At 35.1% G+C, this 17,204-nt stretch overlaps 1 protein-coding gene across 1 annotated transcript in view; it reads right to left on the bottom strand.

The window, feature by feature from the left end:
- Positions 1-17,204, bottom strand: part of LOC111143396 (sperm associated antigen 16) — a 1,010,144-nt gene that overhangs the window by 466,656 nt on the left and 526,284 nt on the right. Inside the window, exon 12 of the mRNA XM_022497105.1 lies at positions 6,893-7,078. Coding sequence (XP_022352813.1) covers positions 6,893-7,078 — 186 coding nt within the window. The remainder of the gene's footprint in view (positions 1-6,892; positions 7,079-17,204) is intronic.

The following is a 17,204-nucleotide window of genomic DNA, read 5'->3' as shown; positions in this document are numbered from 1 at the left end:
GAAAAATGAGAAGGCATTCTTCATTCTACAGCCTTTTCTGGAATGCCAGTTGATGAATCAGCTTGGAAAAATGTTTTATAAAGTTCATGATAGTGTTCCAGCATAAAGAGAATGAATCTTTTGATTTTTAGGTGTCTCAAAATTTAACAGGGTGATTTGTTTTCTTTTTCTCTTTCAAGACACAATTCCTCAGCAATTCTTTTTGGCTTTGTCTTCCAAATCTGTCCAGAATACAAAAATTCTTATTATCCTCACTATTCTCCTTATGGTGCAAATCTTTACTGTCTTTGGCCTGAACTGTGGCAATAGCTTCCCAGGCGATCTTCCTGCCTTATCTTTGTCCCCCCACCCCTCTTCTACAACAGCACCATCTCAGCACAGTAGTGTAAAATGGATTATGTGACTGTTCTGTTCAAAATCCTCCAGTGGTTTTCTATCCCACTGAGAATAAAGATCAAGTCACTCAAATAAGCTACAAGATCCTGTTTCATAGGTGCTCCCCATATAGCTAACTGCCTTACCTCTATCTTTTACTCATCTGCTCACCCTACCCCAGACACATTGGGCCTGTCTTATCCTGCTACCAAGACAAGGGGAGCTCACTACTAAAGAAAGCTTGAAATGCTCTCCTAGATATCTTCTTGACTTGCTTTCTTACCTACTCTAGATTATCCAAATATCAACTTTATGATGAGAATTTTCCTGATCATCCTGTTTAAAATTGCAATTCTTCCTAATTCCCACCATTCCTTTCCAATGCTCATATTTTACTTTTTCTCTACCATACTTAAGACTTTTAAATACTATACATAATTTTTTTTGTTTGATGTATTTTCTCCCTTCCAATAGAATGCCATCTACATGAAGACAGGAGCTTTTTGTCAGTTTTGTTCATTGATGTAGCTTAGTGACTAGAACAATGCATATAACAGAGTGCTCAGTGCATATTTTCCGCAAAGTAAATTTTGAAAAACAAACCTGTAAGGTCAACTATATGAAGGGTAATTATTTGTATTCTATCAGCTTGACTGCAGTCAGCAAAACTGGTTCTTGTTGGTAAATACAGTCAGTGCTACTATAAAATTGAGATTCTCAGTATTTCTTTATTGTTTAAATGAAATCATTATTATTGAATTAGTTTCTCACTAACAGAGACATTAATATTTTGTCTTATAATTTACTATTTTTACAGGCATTAACTTCCATGCAAACCAATTATTCAATTTACAGGTATTGCTATTGGCATGTAGGATTTTAGAGGCTCCAACAGTATTGCAACAGAATTAAGAACAGGAAATAGAAAGAGCAAGGGGAGAAAAAGTAGAGGGAGTTGAATAGATATTTATTACCAGTACCAAATCTCTATTACTACTCCATCTAAATAATTTTGAGAACAGTGACAGGGCTTGTCTTAAATGCCTTAATATTATGTCATAAGGGGAAAAACATATCTCTGAACAAATATTCATGGGTACCTAATTTTGGACTGGGCAGGCTAAAATGCTATAACAAATAGACTGGAAATATAGTGTCTCAAACAAAAGAGAAGTTTATTTTCTTATTGCTTAAGAGTCCAGAGCATGTGCTAAGACAACTGGAGGTAGAAAATGGGGATGGCTTTGCTTCAAGCAGACTGACAATTGCTCTGTCATTTTCAGTAATTGGCTTCTAAGATTACTCTTGTCCTTGTCATTGATATCCCATCTTACCACAAGGGGAAAAGAACATAGAAATGGCACATATCACTTCAAATAATACTCTTATAGAGAACTTAATAACATAACCACACTTAACTTAAAGGAGGCCAAGAAAAAGAATTAGGTAGTCAGCCAGGCTAATAATATGGAAGAACGAGAGAGTGGCTTCTGGTGAACAGCTAGTAGTCTCTGCCACACTGTGGCCTTTTGCCCACCAAACATCTGTGCCATTCTTCTTTCCACGTGTTCTCACTGACCTCGCATGCTGTGCACCAAAGGAGACGACACAAAGTGCTACTCCTTTGCTGCAGGTACCTCATGACGCATGATCTCTGCGTGAAGCTCAGTCTGCTCCACTGGAGGCAGAGGCATCTCATGTCCTGGTGACCAATCAAATAACAGACAAGTTTTTGTCTTTTCTGTCACCACAAAAAATGTACCTTGAAGCAAGGACAGAATAACTGCAACACAAACTCCAATACAAAAGTAGAAAAATAGGGAATACACAAGAGTTGCTAGTCTAAATAGTGATAGAATCCTGGGCAGGCATCATGAGGAACTTTGCCATGGCACTAAAGAAGAGTGATTGAATCATGTCTCTCTTCCTAAAAGTATCTCCTGTGCCCATGGTTCTCTCTGGTCTCTGTCTTTGTTTGGGGAGGTATTGATCTTGTTCCTTATCCTCTATGACCAGAACTAAAGTGGGTGCTAGGGCCTGTGCCTTCAGTGCACACTGTAAAATACTAGAAGTGAACTTCCTTTGGATGCAAGTTCAGGGCCCTGAGGACAGTTTTGAAGTTTGAAGAGTCTGAAGAGTCAGGGTTATTAAGAATAAGATAAAATTTTCTAAACTCCCAAGGTTTCCAGCATATTTTCTTCCAGTCAATGTAATGCAGCAGTAATCACAAATTACTTTTCTAAACATAGGTCTTAAATCTGCTTTATTTTTCTCACTCAACTTAATCTTAAGGGCATCTGAAACAACACTCCTGGATATAAGGATGGCAGATTTATATCTCACTGTCTGGGGTCCAGAAGCTGTTGAATGTTACAAGTACCTCTGTGCCCTTCCATCCTTGTCTTAAACCACTCAGTTCTTGCCAGTGTAATGTCTTGTTACAGCAGTGGAGGCAGTTACAGTCAGTAACATTTTGGCTGTTTCCAATCCCTTCCCCTCAAGCTAGGAGCTAAGCAGGTACATGGCCTGCCTACCAAATATCAGAGTGATAGTCTGGTAGAACCCCTCAGCCAAATACCCAGCTACCATGGAAGAAAAGCAACTAGGAGTCACCTAGAATGCCCTACCTGACATAATAAATTGCAGATGCATTGCATATTCTCTGACTGCTTCGATATTGCTGCATTTTAAAATTACTTGTAATCTCATTGAAGGTAGTTATGGAGTCTTAAATTTTTCCAATATCTATAACACAGTGTAACACTATTCATTTTATGAATATTTATTGATAATCTTATTCTTTGAAGAAACACTAGCTATTTTTTATAGCTGACTGAGATCTTTTCTGATTTTCCTATCCCATTTTAATCACTCTTTAGATTTATGTACGATAAGACAGAACAATTAAATTTTAGCTTGAACGTAAATGGGAGCAGGGAGAGCACTTTCTCCACATGTATACTTGATTTTTTTATCATTCATGCAACCAAACTACTATGTGTCAAGCACTGCCTACTTAGGATACAATGGTGTGAGTATGTGTGTATGTGTGTGTATGTTTAAGTGTGCATGTGTGCTTTTAGATTGACTTTTAATAAATATACTTGAAAATTAAGGTAGAAATCAATGATTGCTAGTTGAAATACATATAAATTTCCACTTTACATAAATAATCATTTCAGAAGATCATTGAAATACTCCTGTTAATTATTCATAGAAACTTCGTAGAGTGTTGACACGTCCAAACTAATCATACCACAGATACTGTTCAGAGATTCTTCTTAGCACTTAGTAAATGTGACTCAATCTGGAATTTTTTATGTTAATTGTGATTCTCAGTTATCCAACTTTCTGATAAGGAGCTAATTGGGTGCTTTTGGCAAGAAATGTCCAATTGAGGAGCAGTTGCAAAACCAGGGACCTGACATCAACTAACGGATGCTCAAGACTAAGCCAGAAGCTCAAAGATAAAAACAAATTGTAAAAAAGAAGAATATATTTTAATCTCCTCCTTCTCTGGTGAACAGCAGAATCTATCAATATAATTTTTTTTATTAAAAGTATATGGCATCAGGGTAAGAGTATATGACTCAGCAAAGCACAGCTTCTGCCACCAACATCTTACAAAAAGCAAAAGATCTCTCCCCTTAAATCACATAGGTTCCATTAACCTATGAAATTATAAAGATACCAGTTTTAGACATATCTACAAAGTACTAACCCATGAGTAACTTTAAATTGCAACCCAGTGTTTTGAATATGCCTCATATATCAATAGCTACTATAGAAAAAATTAATTTCTCCCTTACTTGCCATTATTTGTCCACAACCTCAGCTTCAAAATTGGTATATATTTGTTTCTCTTTGGTGATGAAAGTAAGCCCTTGACATTGACAGGAAATTTGAAATATAAAGAATTTTTGACATAAATTAGGAGCAATTTTGATCTGTTATATCAATATCTACAGGGCATCAGCTGGAAGAGACAGTATCTGGATATCAGAGTCACAGAAAAAAGTCATTAAATCAAAATGTTTGAAATCATTCCAAGTAGGGCTGAGTCTAATGGGAACCAGTTTTTTAACTACAGTTTTTTTTTTTTTTTTAAATACTGAATGATTAAAACTTTGGAAAATATATTATATTATAGATGTATCACAATCTTCTATTAGGATTCTCATCTAAGCCAAAAGTGATAAAAATTAAAATTTGACACTAGTGTTAAAACTTCAGTTACAGAAAATAAATAAGTCTTAGAGATCTACTGTATAACACAGTATACAGTTAACAACTATGTATTCTATACTTAAAATTTTGCTACATTTAATATTAAGAGCTCTTGTCAATAATAATAATAGTAATACAAGAAGACAGGAAAAAGCTTTTGGAGGTGATATTAGGTTTATGTCATAGACTGGCGATGGTATATACTTATTCATGGGTGTATACTTATTATCAAACTCATCAAGTTGCATACATTAAATATGCACAGCCTTTTGTATGTCAATCTTACCTCAATAAAGTGTTTTTTAATTCCAATATTCTGTTATAATAAATATTTATTAAATCTGATCACATAATATAGAAACATAATAAAATTAAGAGTTGCATATGATTGATTACTGCAAAAAGCAAATGGTATACATTTGAGAATCAAAACACATCTGTCACTATTTTAGATAGAAATGGGTCTAAATTATATTATTCGGAGCCGCGTTTTCTGACGCAGATTACACCAAACATTATTTAACTGAATCTGTATAACTCAGGTGGGTTATGTTATTTATTCATTAATTTCCTATATCAGTCAAGTCAGGAGACAAAACTTCTAACAACATTTTAACAGGAAGAATTTAATTTATGGGATTGTTACCTATGTATAATGTTGCTGGATGACTAAGTAGAGAAAAAAAGAACTGCCACTGCTGGAAAGAGCTACCATCCATAGGATTTAGTGAATAAAAGAAATAGGGTGGATTGTCAAAACCTAGGAACTTGAAGAGGGGTGCCTGTAGAATTGAAACTTAGCTCTTGGAGGAGGGGACACTTGCCTACTGGTATTGGTGTTCCTCGGCTCAGAAACATGGCCATGATGAACTGGGAGCACAGACATCTGAGAAAAGGGTGCCTGTTTGCTGTAGTTAACGTCTTTGATGACAGCATGATGCAGCTTTTCCTGCAAGCATTAGAAAAACTGCCAATTTATCTGGATTTACCTGCTGTGATAAGAACAAAGTGCTATTGCTGAAGTGAAGTGTTTCCAGGGTGATGCTCACTAGAACTACAAGTCCAGAAGAACCCCACAGGAAGGAGATGAGAATCAAGTCCCCTCCTCCTCCCCTAAACCTGCAGTTTCCTATATGCACCCTCTATTGCCAAAGCCTAACAGGAGTCTGCTGACAAAGCAAAAATGTAGTCTGCAAAATTCCAGTTGCAGCATCACAAAAACAGGCACAGGAGGATAAGTTTGGTACTGAGAAGAAACGGCATAATAACTGCTACATGGACTTAGGAGACAGTCCACTTATGCACAGGACAGACTTAAGCCTTTCAATGAATCTTTCCAGAAAACCGGACGTTTTGTAAGCATCTTACTTGACCTCTCTCCTAAATGTTACCCAGAATTCAAGAAAGAATTGGTAGAATTTGTTCAAGGTATTGCTTTACCTGTAACCCCAAATCGATAGTGTTTACTGTCACAGTGAGTCAATTTTTCTCCTACAAATAAACTACAATAGCTCAGTGGCAATTGTTTACCTAAACTTTTAAAAGTCATTATCACTTATATTTAGAATCTGGGCACTATTTCAATAATTTAAGTGATAAGGAGTCTGACTGATGATTTATAGTCCCTTAGTTAGCTGAAGCAGTCAGGATATTTGATAGTAGCTTTTTGTATCCTATTTTTATACCTAACAGGATAGAATAATCATACATAAGTACATGGATGAGAGGTATTTGACACTGTAAAATAATACATTTGACTGTCTTAAAAATATAAAACTTCTATAACCATACAGTATTTGTACAGGACTTTGCATACATCAAACTACATTAATTCTTGCAGTTTATGAATTGACAAGAGGCATTTAGTTTGGGTGTATTATACCAAAATTAAGCATAGAGCAAGTTATTATCTCTGTCATATTCATGTCTATTAAATTGCTGGTTTGAGTATAAAGAAATCCTGTGGAAGAGAGAACTAAAATTCTAACCCTTTAAAATAAGTATTTGTTTCTCTCCTGCTTTAAAAAAAAACAGCTTCCCAATGAAACAATCCTAATCCTATTACATAGGCTTGATCTTTATACTTACATTTAGAAAAGACTATTACATCAACAATGATTAATAGAGTTAGAAACAGATTTCACAGAGATTATTTCAGTAGCTTTCTATAATTTTATCAACCAACAAGTTATTTTTTTAATGTTTCCTGGTCATAGCGTGGAGAGAAAAAAGCATTATCCATGTATATTTATTAGTGTAGAGGGTTAATAATGTTTAAAGTACTTCTTACCTATTAACATCCCAAATTTTGCTAGTTGTATCCAGGGAGGAAGAAGCCACAAAATCACCACAGGAGTGCCACGTGCAGGACCATACTGCATGGCTGTGTCCTTCAAAGGTCAAAATGCAATTGCCTTTAGACAGGTCCCATAATTTAACTGTAGTGTCACCGCTTGAAGTAGCCAATTTGTTGCCACTATTTGCAAGAATATAAAAAGGTAATTTGTTAAAAAGTCAATTTATGATTTTTTTATGAGTGGTTATATGCTATCATTAATTTGTGTGTGTATCTGAGTTGCTTTTGCTTCTAATTACATACTAAATGCTTGAATCTTGTTCTCTTATTTGACTCCGTATAATTAGGTATTTATTTGTATTGTTCAGTAATTCAAGTTGATGAGACAAACTGCCGTTGCACACTTTCTAGATTAATTCTTCAATATTCTTCTAGATTAATTCACTAAATCAGTATTTTTTTTTAGTATGTATTTGTTTGAGGGCTATATGTTAGGTTCTGTGGATAATGTAGCCTCAGATGAAATTTTAGACATTGGCTGAGATAATTTCAAAAAAAATTATATAATACAAAACAATAGGTCAGCAACTGTTTATGTGTGGATTAACTAAATGCTCCAGGAATGCAGTTTTGATGCTGAAAGAAGTAAACCAGGAATAGGATTTTGAGTTAGCTCTTGAGAGAGGAATGATTTTGAAGAGTTGAGTGAAATTGAGGATGAGTCATTGGATTTTCCATTTAGGTCACTGGTAAATGTTTAAAAAAGCAATGACTTTCGACTGGTGGACATGAATGCTAGTTTAAGAAATGAATGGGTGTTAATGACATGAGCAGAAACATCTAGGGCTTTTTGGTAAAATATTAATTCCAAGAAAAATTTTAATTCCATCAGTTTCTTCAGATCCTTCCTCATTGCATGCTCCTTCTATGTGTTCTCTTAGTAACTTTCCTCCCTGAATATAAAGAATTGCTTATTTGTGTTTTTTCCCTGTGATTTTGACTGGGAACTGTTTCATCTCTGTTTCAATGGCATCAAGCACTAGGATTGACTAATTGAAATACTCAGCAAATACTTCCAGAGTGAATAAATATACGAATTAATGAAGTTGTTCCATAAAAGAATAAGGAAAGGTACTCAGTATTTCCAAGAGAGGAATGGCAAGATCCAGATGAGAGTTTGCTTACTTGCTTTCTTTTTTTTCCCCTTTTTTTCTGAGAGAAATAACATTTTTAAGTGCAGGAGAGAAAGAATCACTGGAGAGGGAGAGCTTAAAGGTGGTGAAGGAAAGGTGGATTACAGAGTGAAGAAGTTCTCATTAAAGTTATAAAAGGATATCCATTTTACTTTTCAGATTAGCAGAATTAAAAATAAATTACTCTATGACAGGTAGTCCTTCACTATCAGAGAGATATTTAAAACTTTTACTTTGCAGCTTTTTTTTTTTTTAAGATTTTATTTATTTATTTATTTGACAGAGAGAGATCACAAGCAGGCAGAGGCAGGCAGAGAGAGAGGGGGAAGAAGGCTCCCCGCCAGGCAGAGAGCCCGATGCCGGGGCTCAATCCCAAGACCCTGAGATGAAGGCAGAGACTTTAACCCACTGAGCTACCCAGGCGCCCCTTGCAGCTGTTATTTGTACATATATTTACCGTTCGAAATTTTACTTTTCAATACTGAAGACCTAAAGATACATTTGTCTAAAAACATCCAAAAAGGAGTGCCTGCCTGGCTCAGTCCATAGAGCATGAAACTTTTGATCTTGGGGTCATGAGTTCAAGCCCCAAGGTGGGCCTAGACCTTACTTAAAAAAATATCCAAGCAAACCGAAAAATCAAAAATAATTTAACCATGCCTGTTTCTCAGACCTGTCCTTCTGATAGACTAGCATGCTATTATGGATATAAGTCTTCATCTAGGATAAGAATTACTGTAATGTATTTCAGTCTGGCTGAAAACTCATGTAAGTTTTACATTCTTCTCCCTTGCTTTAAACTATGTGAGAAGAGAAACAAAAATCACAATAGTAATAATTACAACTGGAATGAAACACTTGTAATCATCTTTATACATGCCATCAACTGATATTTTGTCAAGAATAAACAATATTCTCATAAGCTTTTAATAAATTGAGGTTGTTGTTCAGGTGTATGAACTCAACCAAAACCAAAATATATAGAATATAAATTTCTGAATTTCTTTGAAATGTTTTAGCTTTTCAAAAGACGTGGTTTGAAATATGTGAAACTGTATGCTTTGGGCTCATGAGAAAATAAGGACACTTGAGGACTGAGAGGGAGCAAGAAAGAGAGAAAGAATGATGAACGAAAATTTAAAAGGTGCTCTAAGTCATGCAAAAGTCAGAGTTTCCCTTAGCTCCCCACAAATAAGAGAAGTCAAAATCCTCAGAAAAGAGAAAAATAGATCCAGATTGTTAGCAAGTACACGAAATTATTCTAATTTACATTTGGTTAGCTTCTGGCTCTCCTGGACAGCCCACGTAACCTTGGGCAGGCCATTTAACATTAACAGTTAACATTTCTGAAAGTCATTCTCTTTATTTAAAAATAAAGTTCAATATAGCTTAAAGCATTGTTGCAAAAATCAAACAAGAGAATTCTTACAACAGCACATTTTTAATTCTGGGTAATCTTCAAAATTGATACTGTTTTTGAACAGATTATCCTGTGATCTCCAGTTCAGTTTTTATGTGGAATTGTTTATCCATATGTCCATAAACAGAAGGATGGTATACAATTACTGCCATTATACTATAGGTTCATATAGCTGTGTCTATCTACTCAACAGGATTATTTGACTTTGTAAAAGGACTATCAGTCACAATATTCTCAGTTACTATAGAATAGGTATGTATTATGTAGCAGAAAAATATATAACCAAATTATATTAAAATATCTTCTCATACTTTTTAAAGGTAAACAATAAAAATTTTGGTTCCAATGAGCTCATAAAATGATTATATCTGGAAAGCTCTTAACTTAGAATTTATATGACTTGAGAAACATTAAGACACATTTGATTTACATTTAATGTGCCCAGTTTGTGTGAGTCCTCTAAACTTTGAGTTAAAAGTTGAAACAAAAAGGGCTAAGACTGCTTTCATCCAAATTGTTCTAAATCCTTTGTCTTTGATACAGGGCTGCTGGCCACATTCAGCTGGTAAGTGAGGGCACTGTGGCAGAGTAAAGCAAATACCAGTCCACACAGAGAATGGTCTTTTTTGAAGTAAACAGTGCCCACAGCCAAGTGTTGTTCCCTTTGTTCTCAAATGATATATCCTTCTTTTGCGTAGAACTATAGAATCAACCAAGAACCATAAGTGAAGTGGATTCAGAAGACAGCATTCTGTGCAGATATTACAGATTCTAGCAAAAGCAGAGAGGCAATATTCAATGTTCAGGAAAGAGTGGGCTGTCCCTGCCTGGTGGCAAAACCACTGCCCTTACTTGGTTGGGTGTACTGCTTGGAGCTGCAGGTGTACCTTCGTCAGTTGTTTGAGAAACTGATATCTCAAATCAACTGGATTTTCAGCTCAGTCTTTCCACTTTTACACAGGAATGGCAAGATGCTGGCAAATGGACTCTCCAGGGCTGGTATACAGCTTCATAAGACATACTATTTATTGTGTGAGTATGTGAATGATGTATGTAATAAGGAAAGAGAGATTTCACTTATGCATAGATCTGTGTTAATAGAATGGAATAACCTACATAATTTAGGGTTTATTTATATGTACAAGTTTATGTATAGCAAGACATCTTGGTACAGAGGACAGAAAATGTTGGAATTCTAAAACTACTAGCATGTTACTAATTCTTTTTGTTTAATCCTGTGCATTTATGTTATTGTTTAGGTTGTAGATGCAAAAGGGCAGAAATTGGTAAGTTAGTTTATGAAACTTATGTGAAGATCATTAATAATGGTGTCATCCTGAAAATAAGATAGAGATGCCTAGGAATGTCTTTAAACTTTTAAGTATCAATTTCAATCTTGGGAATTATTTTATTATTTAATTCTCTTATTGTATCCAACATGCTTCTGAGTATTCTCCAGTTGTCATTCATTTGCATGCATGTGACACATTAAAATGGAATACTCTTGAAAAACATAACCTGGGTAATTATAATATTTTGATATATATCCATAGGTACTAAAATATAGTTGTTCTCATCTTTCTTCAAATTGTTTCTATGCATACCTTATGACTTTGTCTGGAAAAAGTTATTTTCAGAATATTAAATCTATTTTTTTCGGCTATCTCAAAATTTCTACATTTGACACTTTTTTCTTTTCTTTTGACCCAATGTTCTAAAAGACACAGAATATTCATTTATTCATTTCACAGTTAGTCACATGCTCCGGACTCTGTACTAGACAACTCCATCCATCATCATTCTGTGCTTCTCAAATATACTAAGCATTTTTACCTCAGGATATCTCAACACACTTCCCCCAGCACTAAGAGGCTATTTCCCCTGGATATCCCCATGGCTTCCTCCATGACTTCTTCAAGACCTTCTCTTTAACTTTACCTTATTATGGAGCGCATCTCCGATAATCCCACTTAAAATACTATATCATCACAACTTTTTGCCTCTTTGTTACTCTTTACTGTGTTACTTTTCTCTATAGCACTTATCACTGTTTATTAAACTACACATCACTTATTTATTGCCTCTCTCTCTGCCAATGGAATGTAGCGTATATGAGAGTAGGAACTCTTTTTTAATCATTGCTATATCTCCAAAGCCAGCTTCATACCTAGTGCATAGGGAATCTCATTAAATAGCTATTGGATCAACAAATTAATGCATGAAACACAATTATGTATATGCCAAATTCCCTAAAGTCTTTCTTTTTATTTATTTATTTATTTTAAGACTTTATTTATTTATTTGACAGAGAGAGAGAGAGGATGTAAGCGGGCAGAGTGGCAGGCACAGGGAAAGGGAGAAGCAGGCTTCCTGTCAATCCTATCACCTTGAGGAGTTTCAATTTGCCATCTCTCTGGGCCTAAAATGTGAAGACACAGGTACTGCCCCTTTTCACACAAAGTTCTAGAATATTCCTCATTTTCATTCAGACCAGGACCCAGCCCTCTTTCTCATAACACCAAAGGCAAGAGCTCTCAATTTGTAGCCCTCCTGTGTGTTTCTGACCCTTGGTTAACATGGTCCATGGAACAGGCAACCCACTCTTTATTAAGAATGAAATTTTTGCCATGTGCAGCAGACCTTGTCTATAGTCATACTTGGCTGGCACATCACCGAGTCTGCTTACACACTGAAGGAATTTACACAATCCAATTTCTTCTCTAGTGTTTGGGTCTCCCCCAAATAGTTTTATGCTATAATTAATTATTGAGTTTTTTAAAGTTCATTAACTTATCCAATTCTTCCTGAGTGCCCACTATTTACCAGAGATACAAAAGATATGAAGGATATGAAATACACATATGACTCAAATTATTTACACTTTTTCCTTTGGCTTAAATTGTGAGAGTTAGTAGTCTGTATATTCAGAGGTCACTTTTTTCACGTCCCCTTTGTCACTGTGAAACTGCTTCTACTGAGTTGCCTGTGTTGTTATGCCACTGTGCTATAATAAAGTTAAGCCACAACACTATGAAAATCTGTATTATTGAAAGGTTGTTGTTGAGGCTATTATTAACTAGATTATACATTACATAAGAAAATCAAATATTTTTAATACCCAGTGGTGAAATGCCATTCAGGTCTTAGCAACAGGAGTCATCATTGCTCCTGCTGAACAGTGTGAGGTGATTTCTTTCATTGACAATGAAAATCACATAGCTAACTAGGTCTACTTCTTCCTGATGACTGTTGGAACACTTAGTACAAAGTTAAAGCCCTCTTCTAGAAATTAAAAATAATATTATGTTTTGGTTTTTATCAATTAATGAAGGCCCATATAGCCAAACTTTAATACAAAAAATTTAAAGTAGATTACATGCATTTTATATATTAACTTTACTCCTGGCTTCATTATATTTTACCTATTCTAAGTTATCTTTCACCCTAATTATTTCTCAAAACATTATCTTCTTATATTTGTTAGTTCTCTAAATTCCTTTGAAAATGAATAAACCAAATTATAACTTAACAATTCTCAAAATGTATCATGTGCTGAATCCCCATGTAAAGATCCCCATATAAAGATAACTGAAATAAACTCTGCCCTTAAGGACCTAATGGTCTAATAAGTCATGAAAATATGTAACAATTATAATATTTTCCTAAGCATTTTAATAGATGACATACAGATTAGAGTGATAGGGCAGAGAAGGATATAAAACATTTTCTAGGCTTGGGTGGATATGAAGGCTTTGAAAAGGTGAACACACCTGAACAAAATCTGTTTATAAAAGCAGGTGTTCACAATGTGAAAGCAGGAAAGGAAAAAGGATGAGTGTTCAGCATGTGGAAATTGTGGCATAAAGAAAATTTTAAGTATTTTGCATTCAAGAAGTAAAGGATAATGGAAAAACAAAGATAAATAGATAAAAAACAGCCTAAAAATAAAAGACCTTTGCTACAGTCCTAAAATGTATTAATTTGTAGGCTATGAGGAGAAATTAAAGGGTTTTAAAAGGAGTTAGGAAATGATCAAATATTAATTTTAGGATGTTAACACTGGAAACATAACAAGACCAGATTTTTTTTTTTAGGAAGAGCAGAAAATACATTTAAGAATTAATAGTGATTTCTATTTTTTAAAAGACTTTATTTATTTATTTGCCAGAGAGAGAGAGAGAGAGAGAGCACAAGCAGGAGAAGAGGCAGGCAGAGGGAGAAGCAGGTTCCCCACTGAGCAGGGAGCCCAATGCGGGGCTTGATCCCAGGAACCTGGGATCATGATCTGAGCCGAAGGCAGACACTTAACCAGCTGAGCCACTCAGATGCCCCAATAATGATTTCTGTTATAGGTTTGCACTTAATTATTGAATTCAGTTATTTTGAAATCTATGCTTTGTACAATTACAGTAATTCCCAGGTTTTAGCAAATGATTTTCAAGACAAGTGTAACCTCACACCTATCTGTTCTACTTAGCTAATGGATTTTTCCAAGTCTAAGTGGTATTGAATGAGGGCATGCCAATTTTCCAGCAGAAAATTCCCCTCTAATGATATTTACCTTGTTTTGACTGCTGATCTAACTTAGTCCTGGATTACAGAATTTTCCATTGTACTCTTTCCTGATTTTCAGGAATACATGGTAACCAAAACATATGGGTGTGATGCTGAGTTCAAGTCTTGGGAGGATTGATTTGACAAAATATTTAAGGTTAGCAGAAACAGTGTATATACTTCACCATCCAAAGCCAATGTACTGTCTAAAAGCCTTATAGGAGATAGAACTATATATTTCTATGGTTGCAGAAGAAGCACTGCCTCTGTTTCTGGCATAAAATAAGAGGCTTTCTATAATTGGAAGTATCATATTGACAATTAAGAGACATATTTTTTTAATATTTTATTTACTTATTTGAGAGGTAGAGAGAGACAATTAAAGAGAGAGAGCATGAGAGGAGAGAGGTCAGCAGGAGAAGCAGACTTCCTGCTGACCAGGGAGCCTGATGTGGGACTCGATCCCAGGACTCCAGGATCATGACCTGATCCAAAGGCAGTCGCTTAACCAACTGAGCCACCCAGCCGCCCCAACAATTAAGATACATTTAAAACTAACTTGGCAAAAGTGAGCTCATGCATCACAGAATTCCATAATCTCAAGGCTAGGAGAGCCCTTAAATCCATACAATCTGATCACACGTCCCTTGTTTTAATTATTTCTACAGCTATTCTATCATTTTAATGTCCAGTCTCTATTTAAAATCTCTAATAACAGAAACTCAGTTCATTGGGTTTTAAGTAGGCTCTGTTATAGTCTTCCTTTTATTGAGCTTATTTTCTTCTATATAAAAACTTCCCCTCTTCAAGTCAGTATAATTGTTGGCATCATTCCAAATTCAAATAATCCCTCTTTCACTCAATAGCTTTCAGAGTAGAGGAAGAAAACCAACATACCCTAGAAACAACAGTACATTTCCCTTCCTTGTCACCCAAATTTTTTTTTCCATGCTATTTCCACTTTAGAGGTACACAGGGATCTTAGAAGCTGTACATCCACTCAAACTTGACTCACAACTGGTCTATTTCTATTAAATAGGGCATATATTTGCATTATTCAAATCCAGTCTTGTATTCTATCACTTCAAATATTAGTAATAAATATAAGATTATCTGTATTTCCACACATTGAAATGTGAGACTACAGTGTGTTATTTCCATTCTCTGAGGCATGAGATATTCTGTCTTATCCTTTCACTAATGACTTTTCATGTTTCATTTTCAATTTGTTATTTTCTTTTCCACAACAGATCTGTTTTTTATGATGACCAGGCTCACATTCAGAGTGAAGTTCTCTTGATAAGATCAGTTTGTTTCAGAACAAACAAAGCTGTTTCTAATATTCTGAGCTATATTGTATTTTTGTCTGGGAACCTAACTGAATAAACATTTCAGTTTATGAATCTACTTTTCAGAAATCCAAACTTCATTAGTTTAAATCACGTTTAAAATCAGCTGTTTACCTTTCCTTTCCCTCCATCGCTGCAAATGTAGGTAAGAGAAAAAAGTAGTGGTAACAGCACATATATCCCCAAGTTCTCTAATTTCCTCTGGTTTCATAATCACTAAAATGTTTTACTGGTCTTTCTAGGAGTGTCATCTGTCCCACCACAAAATGTGACATGGATAGGGAAATGATAGGATTTCAGCAGATTCTCAATCACATTTTTAAAAAACTCTGGAAAATAGCACAAATTTCTCTTGAATTTGCCACATCTTCATAGATTATATCTCCTTCACCAGTGGTGTACCATTCATCAAGGAATTAGTAAATATCGCAGTATGTATTAGTTTGTCTTCTAACTGTGTGAATTCTACATCTCAAGCCTCACAAGTATAAGTTAATAAGTACAAAATTTACTCAATAATAGCTCTTAATTGTCCTGAAAATTAAAAAAAAAAAACCAAAAACTATAGTTTTGGCAGAAGTTAGAACTCTTATGTTTCAGTCACATCTTTGCCATTTAAAAGCCTTGTTTTTGTGAAACAGTATTCTCAGTCTTTGTATTCTCATCTGGAAAAAGAAAGAAAAGATACCTTTCTATTGTGACTCCTAATGCAGATCAAACTAAGAATGTTTGCTAAAATATATGGCACAAAGCAGTTGTAAACACTAGGTAGTAAAATTTATGGATCTCCATATAATAGGCTCTGCGGAATTGTCACTTGCATGGAGCACACAGCTTTAAAGAAATAAAAAAAAAAAAAAAAAGGTAACTCAAGGGTAAGAAATGAGTTGTTTTTTAGAAGGATAGTTGCTCTTGTTGCCCTCTTCCAGGAAGTCAGCTCTTTCTTTAAGATGGAATTTTGTAAGCAGGATAAATGTGAACCCCTACTGTGCAATCATTCCATGTAAGGACTAAATTACTAGCTATGGAATAGTTAGCTACAGCAGAAGCTGGAATAAGAAATTATATGTATATCATTTGAAGATATGGATTAACCCTGTGTGCAATGAGCTCAGTGTCTGGAGGTGATCCACTAGAGCAATGCACAAGTTTTAGCCCAAGACTAATAACAGACAGCATGAAACTTGGAGAGTGAAATCTCTAAAAATTAAAATAGTATGATGCTGAATGGCTATGGAAATATACGTGGCTGTAGGAACAAAAAGAAAAGGAATTCATATCTTTAGAGATATTGAAAAAAAACCCAACAGACTTATAGGTATAAAATGATTGGGTAGGAGAAACTCATGAGGAAATTTGAAATACCACTGCAAGATTCAGAGTAAAGACTGCAGAAACACAGTGGGCATAAGAAACAGCAGGAGAACAAAATACTACTTGTTTATTATTATTATATATTTATTGAGAGAATAATGGTGTTAAAATTTGCTGCAAACTGTAGTCAAATATGTGTCCTTGTTAATCTACTATTTTATTAAATTATCCATAATTATCACTTTTTTTTTAATACAAACTAGGGAATTCTAAACATGTTTCATCTAGAGTATAAGAATATGGATTTAGGGGGCGCCTGGGTGGCTCAGTGCGTTAAAGCCTCTGCCTTCGGCTCAGGTCATGATACCAGGGTCCTGGGATCGAGCCCCACATCGGGCTCTCTGCTCCGCAGGGAGCCTGCTTCCTCCTCTCTCTCTCTCTGCCTGCCTCTCTGCCTACTTGTGATCTCTGTCTGT

This window comes from Enhydra lutris, unplaced genomic scaffold (assembly GCF_002288905.1).
Source record: "Enhydra lutris kenyoni isolate GAN:26980312 unplaced genomic scaffold, ASM228890v2 scaffoldscaffold1, whole genome shotgun sequence".
NCBI classification, from domain to species: domain Eukaryota; kingdom Metazoa; phylum Chordata; class Mammalia; order Carnivora; family Mustelidae; genus Enhydra; species Enhydra lutris.
This window is presented reverse-complemented; position numbering and strand designations above follow the sequence as displayed.